This window comes from Thermothelomyces thermophilus, chromosome 2 (assembly GCF_000226095.1).
Source record: "Thermothelomyces thermophilus ATCC 42464 chromosome 2, complete sequence".
Lineage (NCBI taxonomy): Eukaryota > Fungi > Ascomycota > Sordariomycetes > Sordariales > Chaetomiaceae > Thermothelomyces > Thermothelomyces thermophilus.
In genome coordinates, this window is record NC_016473.1 from 1,190,744 (window position 1) to 1,212,211 (window position 21,468).

Sequence of the window (21,468 nt, forward strand, 5' to 3'; positions counted from 1 at the left end):
CACTATGGCAGACGACTGGATGTAACCGTCGCAGGTCCAAATGGTCTGATTTTCTTTCCCGGAAAGTAGACATTAAGTACTACCACTAGTTATACAAAATACAGCCCTTGATGTTAACGCCAAGATCATTTTAATTCCCGCGTCTCGGCTGTCTTCATGCTTCCACATCGTCAAAACGTAGAACACGATCTGACGGGCATGCATGCGAAGACGCCCCTTTTTGTCCCGAGCCCATTTAAAACGCGCCCGGTGCCCACGCCGCTGCACAGCGAAACGCCAAAACAAAAACAAAAAATCCCGAATGCTGCCAACCCCTTTTTTGAATCCACAAGCGAGGTGTGTTGGTAAAAAATAAACATATACCCCTTAAAATTCCTCCAATGATAGCGGTGGTGGAGTTTTCCCGACCGCCTGTTCCAATTATCTCCAATCTTCCAAGTGCCGGACCGTGAAGATAGAGGAGAGATGCAAAGAAACGCTGGTCCGAATCTGATGAATACATGAAGTACCAAGATTGAACCGGGGTATCGAGAATAAAAGAGCAAACGAGATAAAAGAAAAAAAAGTTAAACAAAGGAATTATCTTCTAGCAAGCGTTGTGGTGAACCGGTCCGAGAAATGTAGACGGTGGCATCGGCCCCGTCTTCAACGCGTCCAAACTCGGCTTTCGCGTGCGAGATATTGTTGAGGTCGTCGTCGGCAGATCGATAAGCCGGTAATATGCGTGTGATCTTTTCCCTCACATCATCCCCAGCCTCGTCATCCTCTTCTCCATTCTTGGCCTCTGTCCCATCGGGCCGAGTCGGCTAGGGTTGTAGCCACCACCCATGGGACCTCTCGGTCCTCCTGGCGGGCCCATGTGCGGCGGACGGAAACCCATTCCACCAGGACCTGGAGGGTGAGGAGGGCCGCCATTCATCCCGCCGCCAGCGAGTCTCCAAGCGTCCTGTTCGCAATATGCCCTCCCATTGACCTCAAAATACCCATCCCTTAACGCCATTCTGCACATGCCGCACTTGAAACAGCCCACGTGGTGTTTGACCGCAGACTCGTCCTCGAGATATTGTCCCTCGATGCCCCTGCCGCAACTACCGCAGAGGCTGCCGTTGAGCTTGTGGTAGTGCAACTCGCAATACGGCTTATCGTCGAGCACGTAAAATGTGGAAGACGAGAAGGGCTGGAGGCAGGTGGTGCAGACGAAGCAGCTCTTGTGGTAGCGGCCCGTCAGGCGGCCGTCGGCGCTCGAGATGGACTTGCCCGTGATCGCCTGGTTGCAGGCTTTGCAGTTGCCCCGGACTGAGGTGGAAGTTGGCTCACGTGGACGGGAGCGGGAGCGGGAGCGGGAGCGGGTGGGTTCGGGGGCTCGCTCTGGTACTCGCTCTGGTACTCGTTCTGGAACTCGTTCTGGAACTCGTTCTGGGACCCGTTCTGGTCCTCGTTCTGGCGGCGATCGCCGTTGTGGCGGTGCCCGGGATTGCGGTGATGGTTGTGGTTCCGGATGAGCTTGAGAAGGGCGCCTGTCACCCATCGGTCGGCCACGCTCTGGCGAGCCGGTCCAACTTGGGGAGGGAAGGCCGGGGGTGCTCGGGGAGAGGACATCGTTGGGTGGCTGAATCTTGAGGCCGGTTTGCAGGGATGTATCAGGCATCGGAGCGGGAAGAGGGGACCTCCCCTTAGCCAGGCGCGGGTTCTGGACTGCAGGGTCGATACGCGGGTCATAGCCTCGTTCACCAGTGCGAGGTGGCCGAGCGCTCAAGGGCGACGGCCGATCTTTAGGAAACATACCTCTCGGTGGCAGCTTGAGGGGGGCTGGTGCTGGTGGTTTCGATCTCATCTCATCCATGGAGTGTTTGATATCCGTCATCAAGCTGTTAACATTCGGCCCATCGGACGGGCTTGTCCCCCCCCTGGATGACGCTAGGGACCTGGGCGGGCTGGTCCGTGAACTAGCCTGGCTCGCTTGGCTCGGCCGACGCTCCGGTTGGCTACTATTTGCCGACGAGTTTGTGGATGATGTCGACTCCGACGAGTTGTGGTAAGGGTTTCCGATGCCAAATTCCTCGGCGAGGTTGATTGTTGGTACACCAGGGGTGCTGGGCCGGACCGCATTGGTTCGGGGCGGCGGTGGCCGAGACGTATCTGGACCTCTGCTTGGTCTCCTCGGCCTGTCGTTCGCCATCAGATCCCGCTCACCCGGCGCACCCGGCGAACCCAGGGGAGGTTGCTGACGATCGGGATGCAGCGTCGCTGAGGGCGTCGGCGCGGAAGGGGTGCGAGCCGGGGTTCCAAAACGATCGTTAGGCCGAGGAAAAGTCTCAGATCTGTTCGGCGTGCGAGGCGGCTCGAGGGCCTGTTCCGGTGGTTTTGAATAGGGAATAAACCTCCCGTTCCCGTTTTGTGGATTCGACATCATCCCACCTCCCAAGCCGCTACTGATGTTGGAGGAGGCCGAAGTGCTAGGGCGCTCGCTCCCATTTCCAGGTGGTCCGCCATGGTTAGGGCCAAAGCCAGGCGCCGAGGGTCGACGGTCCACATCCAAGCGGTCTTTCGCGGCGTCCATTCGGTCCGTCATATTCGGTTCCTGCTCTGAGGCGCTGGTCTGAGGTACCGCGTCCTCATAATCGCTATCATCGTCGAGTCCTCCATACCCACCAGGCCTTGCTGACTGTGGCGGAGTCGACGAGTTATTCGCGATGCCGGGGGCAGACGATCCGTCTGTCTTGCCTGTATCCGGCTGTGCATTCGGAAACTGGGGTGACACACCGCTCTGGGAGCCGCTCTCTTGACTGACGGGCGTGAGCTCACTTGGAGCCACATATGCGCGATCTGTGCCGAGGTTAGCAAGGCCCTGTACTCCCGAGATGGGTCATGCGTACTTGCTGCCGACGTATCAACCTGAGGGGGGGATCGGGGCTGTTCTTGTTTCGGTGCCAATGGGTTGCTGAAAGCCGGTAACAGCCTCCCAAACAACGAGGCCGCGGGCAGTGGTGGCGTAGCTAAAGAGCATGTCAGCAGCAGGCAAAGAATCGTAGAGGAGGGGAGGTGCCAATGCCATACACTCCGCAGGGGATCCCGATCCCGCGCAGATATGCTCGCCCATCAACGAGATCTCGACCTGGGAACCGCAGGTCGAACATTTCACCGTCGGCATGAAGCGCGACTCCCTGCCTACTGCTGCCATTTTCGGATATGATGGGCTTCTCGGGCCCTTCTCAGCGGTTCGCGATTGACGGCGCTAGAACTAGGTTGATCGGGGAGCGGGCGTAAGAGTTCTCCAAGTCGACCTGCTCCCCGGGCGTTCCTCGTCACCCTTAATCCTTGTCACCGGGGAGCGTCTGCTGTCGTCTTTTGGACCGGCACTCGTTCAGCTCGGCCCAGAAAATCGAATCAGCCGTCGTTGGTCTTCTGTTTTTGTCGAGTTTAGAGGTCCAATATCCCAAAACAGGACTGGGACGTCGCGGGCAACGATTTAGTCTGAGCAACCGCTCGGACGGTGGGTTCTACCGGCAGGAGAAATCGGGCAGGATCCAACGGCGCGCCGGGGTGGGGGGCCCTGGGGGTGGTTTTACACGAACAGGGCCTTGGGAGAGAACGAGTCTAGAACGTGCCAAGCCCGGCTGTGCGACGTTCAAGAACCGGCCGGACGTCAGAGACAATCTTGCGGGGGAAAAGACAGAAAGTTGATGTTGTTGCGGATCGTGTCTCGAAAGTCTGGATTGAAGTTGGCCGTCGCGGTGCAGATGCGAGATGCAAGCGTGTCCCAGAGGGAGAACCGGGCGAGTAGCCCACGGGGAGGAAGCTAGGCCGCTACACTACACTACACACCGACCCTGGCCCCGGCCTCTGCAGCGACGGGCGATGAGGGGAGTTTCGGTGGCCGTCCCAGGGGTCTCGTGCCGAGCCTCCCCGCTTTGGGTGAACGGAGAGCTGCTGATGTGCGCGATGTGCACAGATGGAGCGAGGATCAAGCCAGACAGGCCCCTGACAGCCAAGGTCGCCGTCCAGTCTTGTTGAAGCGTTGTAGCGTTGCCGAAGTCCTCTGACCAGGAGAGAGCGAGCAGATGGCCCGCGCGCCTTGCATTGGGCTAATCCCGATCTGTTACGGGCGCCGTGATCGATCCCCAGATGGCAATCAGAAACTTGTGGTCCACCGGCGGTGAGGGAGGGCGCCGCAGGAAGGAACGAAGCTGGTTAGCCCGCTGAGCCCGCTGAAGAGGTGGTGGGTAAAATTGGCAGCCTGTACACTAGGCAGCCTGTAGGCAGCTTCTGTTCCGGTCGTCATTTCGGCGCCTTCCACTTCGCCGTTGCAATGCCCACGTTCGGCAAATTTAGCTCCCTTATGCAACGCGATCAAAGAAACCACAGGCTGCCTTCCATGTCGCGAGAGGCTTGTCGCAATCTTTCTGGGCCCCACAGCGCTATCGATCAACACACACCAGTTCACGTTTCGGCTGTTGGCGGGTACCTTGCAGCAGCTTCAATTCCAATTCGTCCAATGGCCGAACGCGAACTGTCGAGCAACCACCGCCTAAATACGGTACGGTCAGTTGCCATTCTCTACATGCCTAGGTAGTTTGCGCTGCACTACGAGACGGTTCCCAGCTTCTCCCACGCCTCAAGTTCGGCGGGGTTAAGCGCTTTTTTTTTTTTTTTTTTAGTGTGAACATAGTCATTCTTCCCTCAATCTCGAGCCAGCCGCAGACGTGACAGCAATGGCACGGTCGGGCGGGTTGCACTAGTCAACGATTCCCCCGACATGAGGTTACACCAGTGTCCTCCGTAGTCGAATTGCCGCTTTCGGCATTGGCGGGCGGTCTGTACACTAGGTTCGATGCTGATGTCCCCACGCAATTTCGAGGGCTTTGAACGCTGGAACCCTCCCATTGCCCGGATTTTCGCGCTGGGAAACCGCTACCTCACCTTTCCAGTTGCTTGTGGTCACCCAGGCCTCATCGTTGTTGGACGTTCGATAGCGTTGTCGTCTACATACTCCGTAGTACACTACGAGATTTGTCCCCCCTGACAACTTTTAAATCGCATCCAATGATCACGCATGCACCGGCACCTGCCATGCCAAGCGACCCCCCTGCCAAGCCAGGCTCCCCTGCCATCTTACACTGGTCTGGAGAGAAGCGGCCGGACGCACGAACACCCTTGTGTGGCGAGTGTCTGGCCAAAGCCGTCGCACCCAGAACGTCAAACTCCCTTCCTCGTCATTTCGCTCGCTCGCTCGCGACAACCTGGGCGCGACAGTGCACCTAGCGAACGGAAACTTGAGCAATTGCCATGCCGAGTGCCGAACGGGTCACGCAAGGTTGAGATCCCCCCTTTGGAGATGCGCCTTCACCGCATCCGTCTTTGTTAGTGTATAGAATAAACTAGTTGTATAGAATAAACTGGTCGTATAGACTAAGCTGGTCTGACAGCGCTTCATTGAGGTTTCGCCGGGTTGACCCGACGTTGAGGTGGGAAGGTCACCTAAGCCGGCTATTGGCTGGTCACCCTCTATCAGAGCTCCGTGCGGCGGCAAATCATGGAGGGGTTGTCATGGCCCGCCCCATCCAAAGGCCGACTTCATGTCTCAAGCGGGGCGTCAGCCGTTGATCAAAAGACCATCAAATCGTCGTCACTTGCGCACACCTGAGATCAACTGCCTGCCGTCGACACCAGCCTCTGGTGCACACGACATTACGCTATCGATTATCAACCGCAGACCCTCGGGACAAGAAGTCTATTACACTACATACATTCAATCGACCACGGTAATAACCTGGTTAGTCACGGGCTGCACCAAAAAGACCGCCTCCTTCATGCAACCTCGCCCCCTCCCGCTCTTCCGCCTGCTCCTCCTCGTTTCCCCCCCCCCCCCCCCCCCTCTTTCTCTCTCCTCTCTTCCCCTTCCGCCGAGCCACCTCTGCATGCTTACAATGGAAAAATAGGACGGCGTTATATGCTTTGCGTCTCGATGAGTCGTGTTGCAGCCTCTGGTGAAACGGACAGTGAAACTTACCAACCTCTAGTTGCGTAGAGCAGGCCATCATCGGAAACCTGCAAGTCAGCCTCCGCAGCGCTGCATTGTACATACCATGCACCAGTGGCGGGGGTCCTGCCAGTCCTACGGATCAGGAACGCGGGATGTATGTATGGACAGTACGGATCCGTAGTGTACATACTCGCAGATGCGTTTCTTGTCCGGGACCGTGGAGGACTGAAGCTTATTAGTATACATAATAAACGACCACATGCTCAGCGAATCGTCTTTCAGATCATGTAAGGTTAGTGGGACCTCAGCTTGCCAAAAAGGTGCCTCTTAACACTCCCCATTGTAGCTTGTCGTGGTGCTAATCTGTGAATCTGGCAAATTCTGAACCGGCATTTTGCATGTTCGCCTCCTGGTTTGCCCCTCTCCCCTCTCCCCCCGCGCGCACCCGCAGTGAGCACTTTGGAGGCCAAGACCTCCTTAGTTCGACGGATCAGAGGACGGACCGTGGTGTGGGCAAGCATTCCATTTCTTCCATCTCTTTCCATCGGGTGCGTGAATATCACCGAGGACGATGCATTTGGCCAACGTGTTCCGCGACGGTATTGAGCTGACCAATAATGTGGCCGTATCTGAAATTGTAAGGTGATGTCGGCCATTCCACCATCGAGCACCGAGGACGGGACTAAATCCGATCTTTCTCGAGGATTCTCACTTGGCAGGCCACGACGCTGCCGGTCATGGACCCACCGCGGCTCAACCGGACGTCCGCCCCGTCAGCGAAAAGGGTGATAGGGTCCAACAACGCACAGCACACGGCATCCGGCTGGCAAACGCCAATGCTCAGCCTTCTTGCCGAGTCCCGAGTTCAGAGGGGGGCCATCTGAAGGGCGCACCTCTTCGCTGGCACTCTTGCGCCTCGATGCGGGCATGATCAACAACGTACGAAGTACGTGTCGAAGATGAGAGGCGGGTGTCGCCTTAACATCAGAAGACAACATGAGACGTGGCCCGGCTCCGCCTTCGGGAACCCCAGCTCTGCCGTCCCCGGAGAAGACCGGTCCTCGCGCGGCTGCTGTGCTCCGACCAGGTCGGCGACCAATCAGCGAACCCCGGGGTCGGGAGGCTGGCCCACCCCCGCGCATTGTGCGGCGTTGCTCCTTTACACTACGCTAATGAACCTCGCAGAAGGGAGAGGGGCATAGCGGGGTGGACGTCGCTAGAAGCCTTTCGATCGATTTTCAAACGACCGCATGCACTGCCTCAATTCACAATCAGCAATTCGTCAATGCGACGGGCGCGCCTTTCGAGCCGCGATCCGGGTGGGTTACATGGGTTTTTTTCTTTTTTCGGCCGATATGCCGCTGCGGAGGGGGACGGCTCGTCCTATGACGGCCACCGCAGCCAATTCGACAACAAACACTGCAGTAATGGACCCGCCTTTCGACTCGCCTGAGAAGTGAGCCCTTGGCGGCCGAGAGGACCCGAAACGTGGAGCCAAAATGCAGGTGGGATGAAGATAGCGCGTCGTTCACCGCCCCGGGAGGGTTGTTGGAATCTTGCTGCTAGCGTTCCGGGTTCAGGGTATAAAGGAATGCGCTCTCTCCCCGTTCCTGCCGATTGAGTTTTCCACTTGTCAAGACAACCTGCCTTCGAACTCGAAGACAATTGCCAATTCGATCAAAACCATCAGCACCTCGTGCTCACCTTCCCATTACCTCACTCCAACTCATCATCACCCCATAAACCGATCGCGCTCCCGAGCTGCGGTCGACCTAGTCGTCAAGACGTTTTCTAATCTTCTCAACTCGTAAGCACGCTCGCGAGCACAATGCTCTTAATCATCTTTTCTCGTCCCCAGATTCTCTTCCCGCACGACAGCCGCTAACCATGGCTACAGGGTCCACCACCCGTTCGCAGGGGCCCGTTGTTCTGCCTCATCCGGAGGAGCAGCGGACTCGATCCAGACTGAATAAAGTCTCGATATTTGCCACAAACGGCAGGAATAGCTGATTTTTAGACTCTTCGCAAAATAACAACAAACAACAAAACAACATGGCTCCGCACGCTGAGATTGACGCGGCCACTGCGAACGGTGGTGGACACCACACCGTTACCAATGGCGCTGCGGCCAATGGCACTGCTGCCAACGGCTCGGCCGCTCGCCCCAAGTTCATTGTCAACTCCCCCAACGTGGTGTACACTGACAACGAGATCCGCTCCACGTACACCTACCGCACCACGGAGGTCACCGACCGCGAGGATGGCACCCGCGTGGTCACCCCGAAGGAGACGGTCTACGACTTCAAGCTTGACACCAAGATCCCCAAGGTCGGCGTCATGCTGGTCGGCTGGGGTGGCAACAACGGTAGCACCATCACCGCCGGCATCATTGCCAACCGCCGCGGCCTCGTCTGGGAGACGCGCAACGGACGCCAGGCTGCCAACTACTACGGCTCCGTCATCATGGGCTCGACCCTGAAGCTTGGCACTGACGCCAAGACCGGCAAGGAGGTCAACATTCCCTTCCACGACGTCCTGCCCATGATCCACCCCAATGACCTCGTCATTGGCGGCTGGGATATCAGCGGCCTGAACCTGGCCGATGCCATGGACCGCGCCCAGGTCCTGGAGCCGTCCCTGAAGAACCTCGTCCGCAAGGAGATGGCCCAGATGGTCCCGCTCCCCAGCATCTACTACCCTGACTTCATTGCCGCCAACCAGGAAGACCGGGCCGACAACCTGATCCCCGGCTCCAAGGCCTGCTGGGAGCACGTGGAGCAAATCCGCAAGGATATCCGGTACGTTGTAGCCGAGTCTTGGCGTTTACCCCGATTGTGACATGTGGGTCCTAACCGAGCCAACAGCGACTTCAAGGCTGCCAACGGCCTCGACAAGGTCATCGTCCAGTGGACTGCCAACACGGAGCGCTACGCCGACATCATCCCCGGTGTCAATGACACGGCCGACAACCTGCTCAACGCCATCAAGAACGGCCACGAGGAGGTTGCTCCTTCGACCGTCTTCGCCGTCGCTTCCATCCTGGAGAACGCCCCCTTCATCAACGGCTCTCCGCAGAACACCTTCGTTCCCGGCTGCATCGAGCTTGCCGAGAAGCATGGCGCTTTCATCGGCGGTGACGACTTCAAGTCCGGCCAGACCAAGATGAAGTCGGCCCTGGTCGACTTCCTCATCAACGCCGGCATCAAGCTCACCTCGATTGCCAGCTACAACCACCTCGGCAACAACGACGGCAAGAACCTGAGCTCGCACAAGCAGTTCCGCTCCAAGGAGATCTCCAAGTCCAACGTGGTCGATGACATGGTCGCCGCCAACACCGTCCTTTACAAGAAGGACGAGCACCCCGACCACATCGTCGTCATCAAGTACGTCCCTGCCGTTGGCGACAGCAAGCGCGCCTTGGACGAGTACCATGCCGAGATCTTCCTCGGTGGCCACCAGACTATTTCGTAAGTGCAACACCACCACCACGCTGCTATTTATTACTACCGGCCCATCGCCGTGTGTGTGTGTGTGTGTCTGTGTGTGTGTCTCTGCTAACCCACTTGTTCCACACAGCATGTCCAATGTCTGCGAGGACTCGCTGCTCGCCTCCCCGCTCATCATCGACCTGGTCGTGGTTACTGAGCTGATGACCCGCCTCAAGTGGAGGCTGCACTCGGACGAGGCCGAGAGTGCCAAGGGCTACAAGAGCTTCCACAGCGTGCTCAGCGTTCTCAGCTACATGCTCAAGGCTCCTCTGACCCCGCCCGGCACTCCGGTCGTCAACGCCCTGGCCAAGCAGCGCGCCGCCCTGGCCAATATCTTCCGCGCCGTTGTCGGCCTGGAGCCCGAGTCGGACATGACTCTGGAGCACAAGCTGTTCTAGGCTGCCTCGTGGCTGGCACTCGCGGCTGCCCAGCAGCTGCGCAGTGAGGTGAGTAAAGGTTACCAATGAGATTTTGGAGCGACCTGACCCACTGCGCCTTCGCTTCGCTTCGTTTCGTATCCGATTGGGGAGGCTTTCTGCTTCATCATGATTTGCCAATGGACTTTTATGCCTCGGGATGAAACGGTTGGGTGGGTGGATATCCAGATGGTCTTTTTGTTGAATTATTCTCATAGAATAGTCCAATGATAGTCCAATGAATAGTCCATGTTACGACACTCGTTACACACATTTCATTCCAGAACCTTCTACCTCGATTGGGAACTTTGCCTGCATGTCTTTTCACCAAACTGCCATGATATGCTGGGAAATCTGGCGGACCGCACCCCTCCTCAACCGGGGCATTGGCAGCCCCTCCCCACTTCCCTCCCTTCCCCTTTTTTCCCCCTCCTCCTCTCCTCCCCTAGTCCTCCCAGAACCCGCGCCTCTTAGACGGTAATTGCGCATACTACATATCTATCTGTGCATGCACCTGCCTTGGCTACGTGATTGAATCTGAGGGAAAGGCAGTTGCTTGTTTGCCAACATCCTTGCTTGACTGTTAAAACGCGACTAGATCATAGCACAAGTGGAGGCGAGTGATGTTGTATATACGAATATCATTTAGCTCCATGTAATTACGCTCAAAACATGCTGGAAACAACTGAGTGCTGCCTATCCATGCTCCATCTCCTATGATCCTTGCAGAAGTAATCCTGAGTGGGGTTGAATGAGAAGTGGCATGTTTGGGGAGAAGGAGAAGGGGGGCAGATGGCAAGATTGATGAGGGGCTGGAAATATGTCACACATGCCACCACAGAATGCCGGCTCAGAGCCGCGACGTCATTTTCGCAGCGTCGCCCACCTCTTTTTGAGCGCGTTCCCGAAGTTGCTTGCGGAGGATCTTGCCAGACTGCGTGCGTAAGGTTGAGGGGGTCAGTCCCGACGGGATCGCCAGTTGCTAAAACGCCTCACTAGGGGAAACAAGGGGGGAAAAGAAGAAGAAGAGAAATTCAGACTTACGGGATTCTTGGGGATGGCGTCCACAAAGGCGACGCCGCCCTTGAGCTGCTTGTACCGCACCACCTTGCCCTCCATCCACCTGGCCACGTCCTGCTCGGTCGCGGCGGAACCGGGGCTCCGCACGACGTAGGCCCTTGGCACCTCCTCCCCGTCGATGGTGACGCCGACGACGGCGGCGTCGGCGACGTCTGGGTTGTCGAGCAGGATACCCTCCAGCTCGGCCGGGGCGACCTGGTTCCCCTTGACCTTGATGAGCTCCTTGACGCGGTCGACGACGTGGAAGATGCCGCCGGGCTTGTACTCGTCGACGAAGGCGATATCGCCGGTTCGCAACCAGCGGGTGCCGTCGGCGTCGACGACGATCGTCTCGGCGGTGGCGTCGGGCCGGCGCCAGTAGCGGCGCATCAGCGTCGGGCCCGTCACCCAGAGCTCACCGCGCTCGCCGGCGCGCTCGATCGGCGTCCGCCCGTCCGCCAGCGACACCAGCTTGGCCCGGCAGTTGGGGTAGACCTCGCCGACGCCGGCCGACGCGCGCACCGGCGTGTTGGGGTCCCACGACATGGCCGTGCACGTTAACTCGGTCATGCCCCACCCCTGGCGGATGAACACGTCGCCGTCGCCGCCGTCGCGACGCTGCTCCCGGAACAGGCGCTCGGCCTCCTCGGAGACCTCTCGGGTCAGCGGGGCGGCGCCGCAGCCGATGGACTCGATGGACGAGAGGTCGTACTCCCCGGTGGCCGGGTGCTTGGCGAGGAGGACGACGATGGGGGGCACGAGGGTCAGGGTGGTGATGCGGAAGCGCTGAATGTACGAGAGCATTTTGACAAAGTCGAACGAGGGCATGACGTAGACCGGGATGTGCAGGTGGGGAAAGTTGGCGATGAAGAAGGTCTGGCCGTAGGCGTGGTAAAAAGGGAGTAAGGCGAGCCCGCGGTCCGTCTTCTGCTTCTTCTCATAGTCCGGGCGGAGCCTCCTCATGAAGGCGACGCCGACGCCGTTGGCGACGTACGACCGGTGGCTGATCTCGACGCCCTTGGGCACGCCCGTGGTGCCGCTCGAGTAGTTGAGGCAACAAGTGGTCTCTTCCGGATCCGAGGGCTCATCCCAGCTCCAGGCGTCGGCTTCGGCGGGGTGGCCGGCCAGCAGCTCCGTCCAGTGGCGCGCGCCGTCTACGCGGGCCCCGGCGCCCGGACCGGGGGAGGAGGCCCAAGCCAGCCGCGAGATGGGCACGGTGCTGCTCCCCAGGACGAAGATGCGGTCCCTTGGCAGGCCGGCCTCGGCGGCTGCCTCGAAGGCCGTCTTCACGGCGTGCTCGGCGACCAACAGGAAGCTCGCGCCGCTATCCTTGAGCTGATATGCCAGCTCCCGGCGGACGAAGGCCGGGTTGGCTCCGGTCACGATGCCCCCGGCCATAAGGACGCCGACGAAGACGGAGGGGAAGAAGAGGTTGTTGCCGGAGAAGATGAGCACCCTATCGCCCTTGTTGAGCCCGGCCTTCTGAAGCCCCAGGGCGACGCGCTTCCCAAGCAGACGGTAGTCGGCCAAGGTCAAGTAGTTCGCGTCTGGGTTCTCCGGATCGATGAAGGCCTTGTGGTCCGGCAACGGGCCGCACGCCGACCCAAAGATCCATTGCTGCAAGGAGCAGCGAGGAATGGGCACCGACCAGCGCGAGGTGATAACCATTGCGGAGAGAGGATGTGGCTTGCTGTCACTGAGGTCAACAACATTGTGTGAGCGCGGTGCGAGTTCTCGTACCCTGTAACCTCCGTAGAAAGCTCGGAAAGAGCCAGGGAATGCAACTTGCAATACGAGCGGTATCGATTGTCAATTGACTGGGGGATGACACCGACGCCCCAACAGCAAATTGGTGAGTCCTCGGGAGGAAGGTGCTACTGTTGGGCGAAGGGCCTGGCAGCCTGGATGAGCGTACTACTAGTAGTAGTAAGTATGAAGAAGAGTATGAAAGAGGAAGGAAGACGGCTCGTTTAGGTAGGTAGGTAGGTAGTTATTTCCCTATACCTAACGAACTGCGGAGAGCACCTAAGGTAGCTCGGACCCGTGGCTGCGAAGCGAGCCAGACTGGTTGATATGCAAAGGCTTAAACACACAGGAGAATATCACCACGATGAGAGACACTCATATATGGTGATTCAGCCCAGTGGTACGAAAAAGAAAAAAAAGATTCCCAGAATGAAGCAGGAGGGAGCGGGAGATATGCTTTTAACCATTCCGTTAGTACCGAGGAGTACTATTCATCAGCCTTACCCTTCGACGTTGGGGTGCCGTTCTTCCCACCATCGCTTGCCTGTACATACTGCGGTACTTGCGATCGGTCAAGCCATCTACCATGGCCTAGCAAATAGCTCCTCCAAAAGGACCCCGCATCAACCAACATAAACCCCCGTGTGAGTGGCTGGAGCGCGGTTGCCCTGTCCCGATACGCCGGTCCGAGGTGCTTGCCCGAAAGAGATGGGCAACCTTGGAAGTCGAGTTGATAGGCAATTCCAGTGCAGTATCTCCATGCTTCCCTCCTCCGTACGCCAATATATGGATATAAGTAGATTCTCTTTGTTTACCTTTTTGCGTCTTATTTTCTTCTTCTTCATCATCTTCTTCTACTTGTTATTCTCACCATCTTCCATGCCAGATGAAGCCAGCTTAGTCCAAATATCCACAAAAGTTCTGTGAAGGTTGAACCCGCGGGACGGTTGCAGCGTTGACAAACAAGGCCAGGAGGGGTTCGGCTGGACTGACGCGGGAAGGGAGCTATTCGCCGATTGGAGGGGTGGGGACCACAGTCCACACTCCCCGCATTAGGGACCGGGTTCCCCATATTCTTGGCCGGGAACGCACTCCGTACCGAGGCACTTTTGAACTGGACGCTTCTGGAGTCTCCACTGGAGTTGTTCCATACTGCGTAACTACTGCATAGAAGGGTCAAGGTTGCGAAAGCGCATCTCGGGGATGAGACGGACATGCGCCGTCCCTTACAAGTGATGATGCTGCCCCGTCATCCCGCGCGTTTTGATATCCGGCTGAGGCGAGTTGGGAACTCGGAGGTGGTCAGCTTCCTGCCCCGACTTGGCTGCTTCCGACGTCGACGTTCGTGCTGAGTTCGGAGGTGGCATAGGAGGTGCGTGTTCCAATCGGACATGATAGTACGGCTGCGGCTTGTGCTACGAAAGGGAGGGTACTGTGCTTGCGGGATTTGCTCCACAAATCGCCATCTTGAACCGCGGACTTTTGACATGATTGTCTGCATAGTAGATTGTCTGCATAGTACTCCATGCACTCGTGTACATAAGGTACAGTACATATCTACATGCATACCTTGTACGTACATGCGCGGTGCTGTGCGTTCTCTTGATTGGAAAATGAGAACCCGCTACAAATGTAAAACTGCCGTTTCTGATCGTCACCACGCTGGACCCGCTGCTGACTCGGGCACCAGGGGCCGCCGCGGCAGCCCGGCACAGTCAGAACTCAAAAGTCCGAGCTGCTGTGGCCCCCAGGGCGCTCCTACTGCGGTGCCGTGGAGTTCGCTCCCGTGCTCTCGGGACGGCCAGTTCCCCGGTTCTTTGCTGCAGGGTAACACACCGTCAGATTCCAGGGACTTTTAGAATGATACACAGCCAATTGTTTCGGAATCACAGAAGCTCATTGCTTAGTCGCCATCACATCATCAAGTTCTAGTCCCCCTTGTTTGGGGTGGACGTGTGGCTCACCCCGGCCAGGCGATACCGATTTAGATGTCGGGTAGGTATTCGAGAAACCAGCCGAGAAACTTACTCAATTCATCCCTGAAGAGAGCCTCAAGAACGGGAAAGGCGTTCACGTGAACAATCCCTAGTTTGCACCAGGCGTGGTGGCAGAGTGGTCTAATGCGCAAGACTAGAAATCTTGTTCCTTCGGGAGCGTCTGTTCGAATCAGGCCCACGTCGAAACCCTCCAGCAGTCGACTCTGAGTCGTCGCGTCTGCATCTGTCTTTTTTGTTTTTCTTTAATTGCACTACGCTGTCCATCCCAAACAACTCAAGACTCGATCCCATTTGATCTGCTGAATGGCATTACTTCACGGAAGGTGCAAATTACTGAAACCCCCGCGGCGTGGCGGAAGCTGACTCGGTTGATTGGTTGGCGGGACCCAAGTCATGTTGACCACCCATTTTAGGTACTCTGACGGTTCCCAATAGGCCTTTTTCAGCTGCTTGTTCAGGGCTGATTAACCCACTACTCGAGTACTTTACCCCAGCTCCCGTTAGGTCCAGATTCTCAAACTTTCATCCATCCACCGCCGTCAAGTTTACAGGCAGGTTCTCATCCACCCTTTCTCAATTAGTATCTAGACTTCAGTGGTCTGTGGTAATTGATTAGCGACAAACTGCGGCAGTCTTCAACCAAGGGCTTCAATTTTGAACATCTCTAAGACGTTCACTGTCTCACTGTGCTGCTTTTGCTTTTGCTCAATCACCTGGGAATAATAATTAATGATTGGCCCGCGGCTCGATCGTCCCGACCCACGCCAGGACTTCATCGAAGGCCTCTAAAACGCTCTCTCACAACCACACATCCCGTCTCGCCTATCTTGTCTCGTTTGTTTGGGAAGCTGGAGTGCCGGAATTGAGTCAACGGAATGATTTCCATCCCATGGACCTGGCCCCGCTCCGAGACGGCTGCCGACTACTCCAGTGCGGTGGTCCCGCTCGACGAGGCACATCAGCACAGCCACTCCTACCGGCTACGGCCGCGACCCGAGTCCGGGGAACGGCGGGGCGATGGGGTACCTGGCCATGGCGATGACCACGGCGACGACGACGACGGAGCAGACAAGGACGGCGAGGAGGGGGACACGGCTATGCTTGTCATGACCAATGCCGCAGCCGGGTACAGCATTGAAGGGCTGAGGAGGGAGGTGCGGAGGGGGAGGAGAGGCGAGAAGTGGACGGCTTACGAGAGTGAGTATTGGCCGATTGCTTTCTCGTGTCCAGCTCGGCTCCACTAGCAGGAAGTCGGCAAGCAGGTGAGGGAAGCTGACGAAATGATGATAGTGAAGTCGAAACTCATCAACAAGGCCATCCAGGATATCGGCATGGGGAGGTACAACTGGCAGCTGTTTGTGCTTTGCGGGTTTGGGTGGTTCGCCGATAAGTGAGTGCTCTCCAGTCCGTCGGGCTGTGTCCTCCATAACTGACCGCAAATCTCGTAGCCTGTGGATGCAGGTACGTGTGAATCCTTGTGTGTCGAGAGGCCCTGAGTGAAACTGACCAGCGCAGGGCGTATCACTTACACTTCCCTCTCTCTCGGCCGAATTTGGAGTCTCAGAGAAGTCAGTCCGCTACACGACGTCTTCTTTGTTTGTCGGCTTGTGTCTCGGCAGCTTCTTCTGGGGCATTGGCTCAGACATCCTGGGCCGGCGTATAGCCTTCAACCTAACCCTTCTCATCACCAGCGTCTTCGGGACTGCGGCAGCATACGCGTCGAGCTGGGCCGGCGTATGCCTGTTGTATGCAGTCCTGGGCTTTGGTGTTGGTGGCAACCTGCCCGTAGACGGCGCTCTCTTTCTCGAATTTCTCCCAGACGCCTCCAGTTCTTTGCTGACCCTTCTCTCCGTGTGGTGGCCGGTTGGTCAGCTCTGCTCGTCCCTTTTTGCCTGGTTCTTCATTGCGAACTGGCCAGTGGATCAAGGATGGCGCCACTTTGTCCGGACAATCGGCATCATCACCTTCGTCATGTTTCTCATCCGTTTTTTCCTCTTTCACATGTTTGAGTCTCCGAAATACCTCCTATCGCGGGGTCGACAGGCCGAGGCGGTTGCCGTGGTGCAAGGCATAGCGCTGAAAAACGGCAAGAAGACTTGGCTGACCGAGGAGGTTTTGGATGCGGTAGTCGAGGACTCGGCCCCTCGCGTCCACACACGTCTCTCGACCAGGAACATCATCCGGAACAAGCTCGCCTCTTTCTCGGCCGAACGCATCCGGCCGCTCTTTAATACCCGCAAGCTCGGCCTGACTACGACCCTGATCTGGTTCAGCTGGGCTACAATCGGGCTGGGCTACCCTCTCTTCAACGCCTTCCTTCCCCAATACCTCTCCCACGGCGGGAACGGCGGCGGCGGCGGCGGCGGCGACAACACGGGCGATATCCCGGCATCTGAGATTACAGGCGAGACGTACCGCAACTACGCCATCACCAGCGTCGTCGGGGTGCCCGGCAGTCTGCTAGCGGCGTACTCGGTCGACATGAAGTCGCCGTTCCTTGGGCGGCGCGGCACGCTGGCCATATCGACGCTGGTGTCGGCCGTGTTTCTGTTCATGTTCGTCCGGCTGGGCAAGTCGCCGACGTCGCAGCTGGTCTTCTCGTGCGTCGAGGCGTTTGCGCAGAACATCATGTACGGCGTGCTGTACGCGTTCACGCCCGAGATCTTCCCCGCACCGGTCCGCGGGGCCGGTACCGGGGTGGCGAGCTTTTTGAACAGGGCGACGGGCTTGATGGCGCCCATTATTGCTGCGACGGTGCCTGGGGACGGGACAACGGCGCCGGTGCATCTCTCGGCCGCGCTGATCTTGGCTGCCTTCGTGGGCATCTGTATGATTCCGATAGAAACAAGGGGGAGGCAAAGGTTGTAGAGTGTCTTTTCCCTATCAGTATTCATCGAGCATTGTTGGATAGGCGTTGTGGGCTCGCGAGTCCAGGTTCGGCGCACACAAAAATATATACACACACACACACACACACAGGGTCGACAGTATTTGTTGGAAGGATTGAGGTGGTCAAGAAAAAGGGGTGAAAAAAAACAGTATCTGCATTAGGAAAAGGTGTCATCACGGTTCAATTTACACGCCTACGCTACCGGGTGCCTCTGGCCCCTGCCGGCGCGTCGATTCTGCGCTTCGCAAACGACCGCCCCAAAGCATCCCGAACCATAGGGTCCGAGCGGATCGTGTTTTGAACCAGCCACTCCTTGACCTTGGCCCACATGGAACTCCGTATCTGCTCATCCCCGGCAAAAGGCGCCAGCTCCGTTTCCAGTAACCTGGTAGCATCCGCATCCAGCCTCTTGACTGTCATCTCTAACCTCTCCAGCCCCTCCCTCAACGCCTTCTCTTCGTTGCCGCCCCTGCTCCCGCTCACCACCACCTGGCCGCTCGACGTGTCCGCCGACAGCAGCGGCCCGATCTGGGAAAACGCAATGTACACCGTCACGCTCAGGTTCCTCGCCAGCGCGATGGCCTGGAACTGCAGATACGGCGCGCGGCCCAGCAGCCTCCCCAGCAGCGGGTTGACCACCTTGTCGAGGATCCCGGGCATGTCGGGCCGCGTGACGGTGTGGGCCTCGAAGACGAACAGGACGGCCAGCACCAGCCAGCGCTCGTACCGGCCCCAGTCGAGGTAGCCGAGCAGGCCGAGGCCGTACATGGCGACGGCGGCGACGGCGTAGTAGGGCACGAGGGTCTGGGCGCCGCGGATGACGAAGTCGCGGACGGTGACGCAGCGCGGGGCCCACGAGGCGACGGCGTCCGGGCCGAAGCGCTCGTACGCGAACCGCCGGGCCGGGTCCGTCAGCGTGTCGGCAGCCGTCTTGAGGTGCACAAAGTAGGCGTTGGCGTCGTCGGCGCCGCCGGCCTTGTCCGGGTGGTGCAGCGCCGCGAGGCGGCGGAAGCGCGACTTGACCTCGCGCTCGGTCGCGTGCAGCGGCACGCCCAGGTCCGTGTAGAAGGTGCCCTGGCGCCGGAGCTCGTAGTCGGCTTCGTAGATGGTGTAGAGCAGGTAGAGGGCGACGACGGCGATGTGGATGCGCCGGCGGTGCTCCGCCCAGCGCGGGGTGCCCGGTTGCGGCTTGGGGTCGCCCGCGCGGATGGTGATGCTGTAATAGAGAGACTGCGTCCAGCCTGTGACGAGCTGTTGATGGAACGTCAATTCTTGTCAGTTACCCTTGTTATTTATATTCGTACCATCCGGCGAGGACAGGGAACCAAAAAAAAAAAAAGGACAATAAGAAGTCAGGCAAGGAGGAGAGGGGTAGAGGGGGGGGGGGGGGTTGCGTACGCCGGGGAGGAAGCTCCAGCCCAGGAGCGAGAGAAGCGCTGACATGGCTGCTGGTGATGGTTTTCTGCAGTCTTGATTCTAACAACCGGCATTAAAAGTCTAAAACATTTCGAGGTAGATGCAGCCGCCAGTCACAAGGGGAGCGGAGAACCGATTGTTGGCGCCGGTAAGACCGGCGAACCAGGAAAAGTGTCAGATCAGTTCGCGCTTGGTTGGGCTCTGAAACCCTGGACCGCAAGGTAGAAGCTTTCCAGCGTCTCCCATTCGCCTGAGGGAAGCGAAAATAATCTGGTACTTACAGCCAGCTTCTTCGAGGCGTGGTGGCAGAGTGGTCTAATGCGCAAGACTAGAAATCTTGTTCCTTCGGGAGCGCCTGTTCGAATCAGGCCCACGTCGAATCCTTTTTTAATCATTTTTCTCTCCCCTTCTCCAGCCTTTTCCATGACTCCACTGCTTATCGGGCTTACACTTCCACACATCCATGCTGTTAGCGACCTGCAGGAGCATTCCATCTGCTTCAGTTGGCTGGCTGCAAGCAAAGGAACGAATACTCAGTGCCTTAAATTAATACCCCTTCCTCAAGCAAGTACTGTGCGCCAACAAGTGCAGAAACAAAAACCAACAAAGAGCGTGGTCACATCGGGATCCTGGTTTCCTTCCAATCGCTTGGACCGGTACCTTGTAGGACTTGCTTTCTTCCCGGCACCTTCTCAAAAGACGGGGAGGTATTCGCATCCCTCAGCTACTTAGTACTTAGTCCCCAACTTCAGCCCACCAATCACTACAACCCCTCAAAATCGGAGACCTGGGGTAGAGCTTGATTTCGTAGCGACCGGAGCAAATCAGGTGGTAATTCTTCGCAGGACTGTAGCTTGCTTGACGAACGTTCAGATTAACATACCCCCAGCCTCTCGGTTGCCTTGGAATACCTGGCTCATAGATGATGGCAGCTAGGGAATTATCATCTCCGCCCGCCCTGGCATAACTGCAGTTCCGCAGGTTCTTATGGCAGGTATGATGCAGGTAATGGCGCGGTGGCATCACCACTGGTGATGTTTTTGTCGACCTGTAAGCACGTAACCACAAGTGGCTCCCACCCTTCCGGCGCGGCGCGACCAGCACCCAACCGTGCTGTTGCATTCGGCAATTGAAGCTTTCTGTTCCGTAAAGGCAGTACACTAGCTTCGGTACGGATCCGGGGCGGATCGGATGGATGCCGGCAGGCTAAGTTGACGTTCCCTTTCCTGATTCTCTACTCCCGTTCCAGAGATCCCGAGATTGGTGAATTGGCGGTTGGATTCAGACGAGTGTGGGGAGCAGCCTTCCCCGTGTGGGGAGTCAGGATGCCCCTGTGGGCCCGCCAACTCGGCCGCACATGGCGCCCTGCTTGGCCCGCCGGCTTGAATGCCTGTCGCAGGGGAATGCGCCGAGGTTCAAATTCACATGCACCACTCGCAGCGTCATCGCATTCGGACGGCGCGGCCTAAGCATCCATCTTCCCCCGAGCTGCATATAAACTTGGATCAGACCCCCCACCATCCTCCCCTGGCGTAACTTTCTCCTCCAGAACATCAACTTCGCCAATATCGCCCTTCTTCTTTCGACAAAACCACGCCCGACAAAACCACGCCTCAGACCAATCTTTTTTTGACAATTCACGTCACAATGTCACTGAAGAACGGTAGGCCTCACTGGTGTCGCGCGTCGTCTGCTGGCCCATTCTTTCCAGCCGGCGTATGAAAATGGGAGGTCCCGAGGATAAAGAAGCTGACACCATGCAGACAAGTTCCCCTCGTCGGCGGCTTTCGACGCCATCAACGATGCCCTCCAGGCCAGCGAGGCCGACCGCAAGGATGCCATCAAGCAGGGCAACGCCGTCTTTGCCTTCAACCTCAAAAACGCTGCCGGCGAGACTGAGAGCTGGCACATCGACCTCAAGAACAAGGGCGTTGTTGGCAAGGGCCCTGGTGACAAGCCGACCGGTGCGTTTACGGCTGGCCTCGGCGACGCCGCAATTAGATCTGCTGACACTGACCACCTGCAGTCACCCTCTCCCTCTCCGAGTCCGACTTTGGTGCCCTCGTCGCCGGGAAAGCCAACGCTCAGCGGCTCTTCATGTCGGGCAAGCTCAAGATCAAGGGCGACGTTATGAAGGCCACCAAGCTCGACCCCATCCTGAAGAAGGCTCAGACCAAAGCCAAGCTTTAAAAATGGGTCGAATGGCGAAAGGAGGTTTAATGATACCGGTTGACGACTCTCTTGTATAATACCATTTCCTTATTCTCCTGTCGAAGAAATACCTTGTTAGCGGCACAAACAATCGCATTGCTGTTTCTGGGGCATGATCAAGGACTTTGACTTTGAGGAACCAAGAACGACAGCCCGCCTCCGAAGACCTGCGGAATCCACTGAATAATAGTGCCCCACCTTGTTTTATTCTTTTCCTTTCCTTCTTCCGGACGGCTTCTGTCGTGTATCTTGTTGGAAGTGT

General features: G+C 57.6%; 7 protein-coding genes and 2 non-coding genes across 9 annotated transcripts; 6 read left to right on the plus strand and 3 right to left on the minus strand.

The window, feature by feature from the left end:
* Positions 1 to 739: 739 nt before the first annotated feature.
* On the minus strand, positions 740 to 3,181 carry MYCTH_2116681 (uncharacterized protein; the record flags this gene model as incomplete). The annotated part of the gene is made up of 2 exons (XM_003661236.1): positions 740 to 2,853; positions 3,136 to 3,181. 2 exons carry the CDS (start codon positions 3,179 to 3,181, stop codon positions 740 to 742), a joined length of 2,160 nt encoding a protein of 719 aa, XP_003661284.1.
* A 3,357-nt stretch (positions 3,182 to 6,538) lies between these two features.
* On the plus strand, positions 6,539 to 7,181 carry MYCTH_87669 (uncharacterized protein). Its single transcript, XM_003661237.1, has one exon. The coding sequence runs from the start codon at positions 6,980 to 6,982 to the stop codon at positions 7,154 to 7,156; it is 177 nt and encodes a 58-aa protein (XP_003661285.1). The 5' UTR covers positions 6,539 to 6,979; the 3' UTR covers positions 7,157 to 7,181.
* Positions 7,182 to 7,630: 449 nt separating this feature from the next.
* MYCTH_66338 (Myo-inositol-1-phosphate synthase) lies at positions 7,631 to 10,159 on the plus strand. Its single transcript, XM_003661238.1, has 4 exons — positions 7,631 to 7,790; positions 7,881 to 8,781; positions 8,848 to 9,450; positions 9,560 to 10,159. Exons 2-4 carry the CDS (start codon positions 8,036 to 8,038, stop codon positions 9,867 to 9,869), a joined length of 1,659 nt encoding a protein of 552 aa, XP_003661286.1. The 5' UTR covers positions 7,631 to 7,790; positions 7,881 to 8,035; the 3' UTR covers positions 9,870 to 10,159.
* Positions 10,160 to 10,737: 578 nt separating this feature from the next.
* Positions 10,738 to 12,614, minus strand: MYCTH_2058064 (uncharacterized protein; the record flags this gene model as incomplete). Its single annotated transcript, XM_003661239.1, has 2 exons — positions 10,738 to 10,821; positions 10,932 to 12,614. The coding sequence occupies 2 exons, from the start codon at positions 12,612 to 12,614 to the stop codon at positions 10,738 to 10,740; spliced, it is 1,767 nt and encodes a 588-aa protein (XP_003661287.1).
* Positions 12,615 to 14,790: 2,176 nt separating this feature from the next.
* On the plus strand, positions 14,791 to 14,872 carry MYCTH_t55. Its single transcript has one exon. It is a non-coding gene; the product is annotated as a tRNA-Ser (tRNA).
* Positions 14,873 to 15,564: 692 nt separating this feature from the next.
* Positions 15,565 to 17,658, plus strand: MYCTH_2089931 (uncharacterized protein; the record flags this gene model as incomplete). The annotated part of the gene is made up of 5 exons (XM_003661240.1): positions 15,565 to 15,886; positions 15,980 to 16,079; positions 16,138 to 16,150; positions 16,205 to 16,431; positions 16,519 to 17,658. 5 exons carry the CDS (start codon positions 15,565 to 15,567, stop codon positions 17,555 to 17,557), a joined length of 1,701 nt encoding a protein of 566 aa, XP_003661288.1. The 3' UTR covers positions 17,558 to 17,658.
* An 8-nt stretch (positions 17,659 to 17,666) lies between these two features.
* On the minus strand, positions 17,667 to 19,194 carry MYCTH_2300500 (uncharacterized protein). The gene is made up of 2 exons (XM_003661241.1): positions 18,978 to 19,194; positions 17,667 to 18,830 (listed from the first exon to the last, which is right to left on the minus strand). The coding sequence occupies exons 1-2, from the start codon at positions 19,020 to 19,022 to the stop codon at positions 17,778 to 17,780; spliced, it is 1,098 nt and encodes a 365-aa protein (XP_003661289.1). The 5' UTR covers positions 19,023 to 19,194; the 3' UTR covers positions 17,667 to 17,777.
* Positions 19,195 to 19,291: 97 nt separating this feature from the next.
* MYCTH_t56 lies at positions 19,292 to 19,373 on the plus strand. The gene has a single exon. It is a non-coding gene; the product is annotated as a tRNA-Ser (tRNA).
* A 1,180-nt stretch (positions 19,374 to 20,553) lies between these two features.
* MYCTH_2300501 (uncharacterized protein) lies at positions 20,554 to 21,254 on the plus strand. Its single transcript, XM_003661242.1, has 3 exons — positions 20,554 to 20,658; positions 20,759 to 20,959; positions 21,022 to 21,254. The coding sequence occupies exons 1-3, from the start codon at positions 20,643 to 20,645 to the stop codon at positions 21,183 to 21,185; spliced, it is 381 nt and encodes a 126-aa protein (XP_003661290.1). The 5' UTR covers positions 20,554 to 20,642; the 3' UTR covers positions 21,186 to 21,254.
* The last annotated feature ends 214 nt before the right edge of the window (positions 21,255 to 21,468 follow it).

Coding starts and splice junctions, on each gene's coding strand:
- MYCTH_87669 (XM_003661237.1), top strand. CDS start 6,980: ATGAGACGTGGCCCGGCTCCGCCTTCGGGAACCCCAGCTCTGCCGTCC.
- MYCTH_66338 (XM_003661238.1), top strand. CDS start 8,036: ATGGCTCCGCACGCTGAGATTGACGCGGCCACTGCGAACGGTGGTGGA. Junction 8,782..8,847: donor CAAATCCGCAAGGATATCCG/GTACGTTGTAGC, acceptor CCGAGCCAACAG/CGACTTCAAGGCTGCCAACG. Junction 9,451..9,559: donor GGTGGCCACCAGACTATTTC/GTAAGTGCAACA, acceptor TGTTCCACACAG/CATGTCCAATGTCTGCGAGG.
- MYCTH_2300500 (XM_003661241.1), bottom strand. CDS start 19,022: ATGTCAGCGCTTCTCTCGCTCCTGGGCTGGAGCTTCCTCCCCGGC. Junction 18,831..18,977: donor GCTGGAGCTTCCTCCCCGGC/GTACGCAACCCC, acceptor TTCCATCAACAG/CTCGTCACAGGCTGGACGCA.
- MYCTH_2300501 (XM_003661242.1), top strand. Junction 20,960..21,021: donor CCCTGGTGACAAGCCGACCG/GTGCGTTTACGG, acceptor GACCACCTGCAG/TCACCCTCTCCCTCTCCGAG.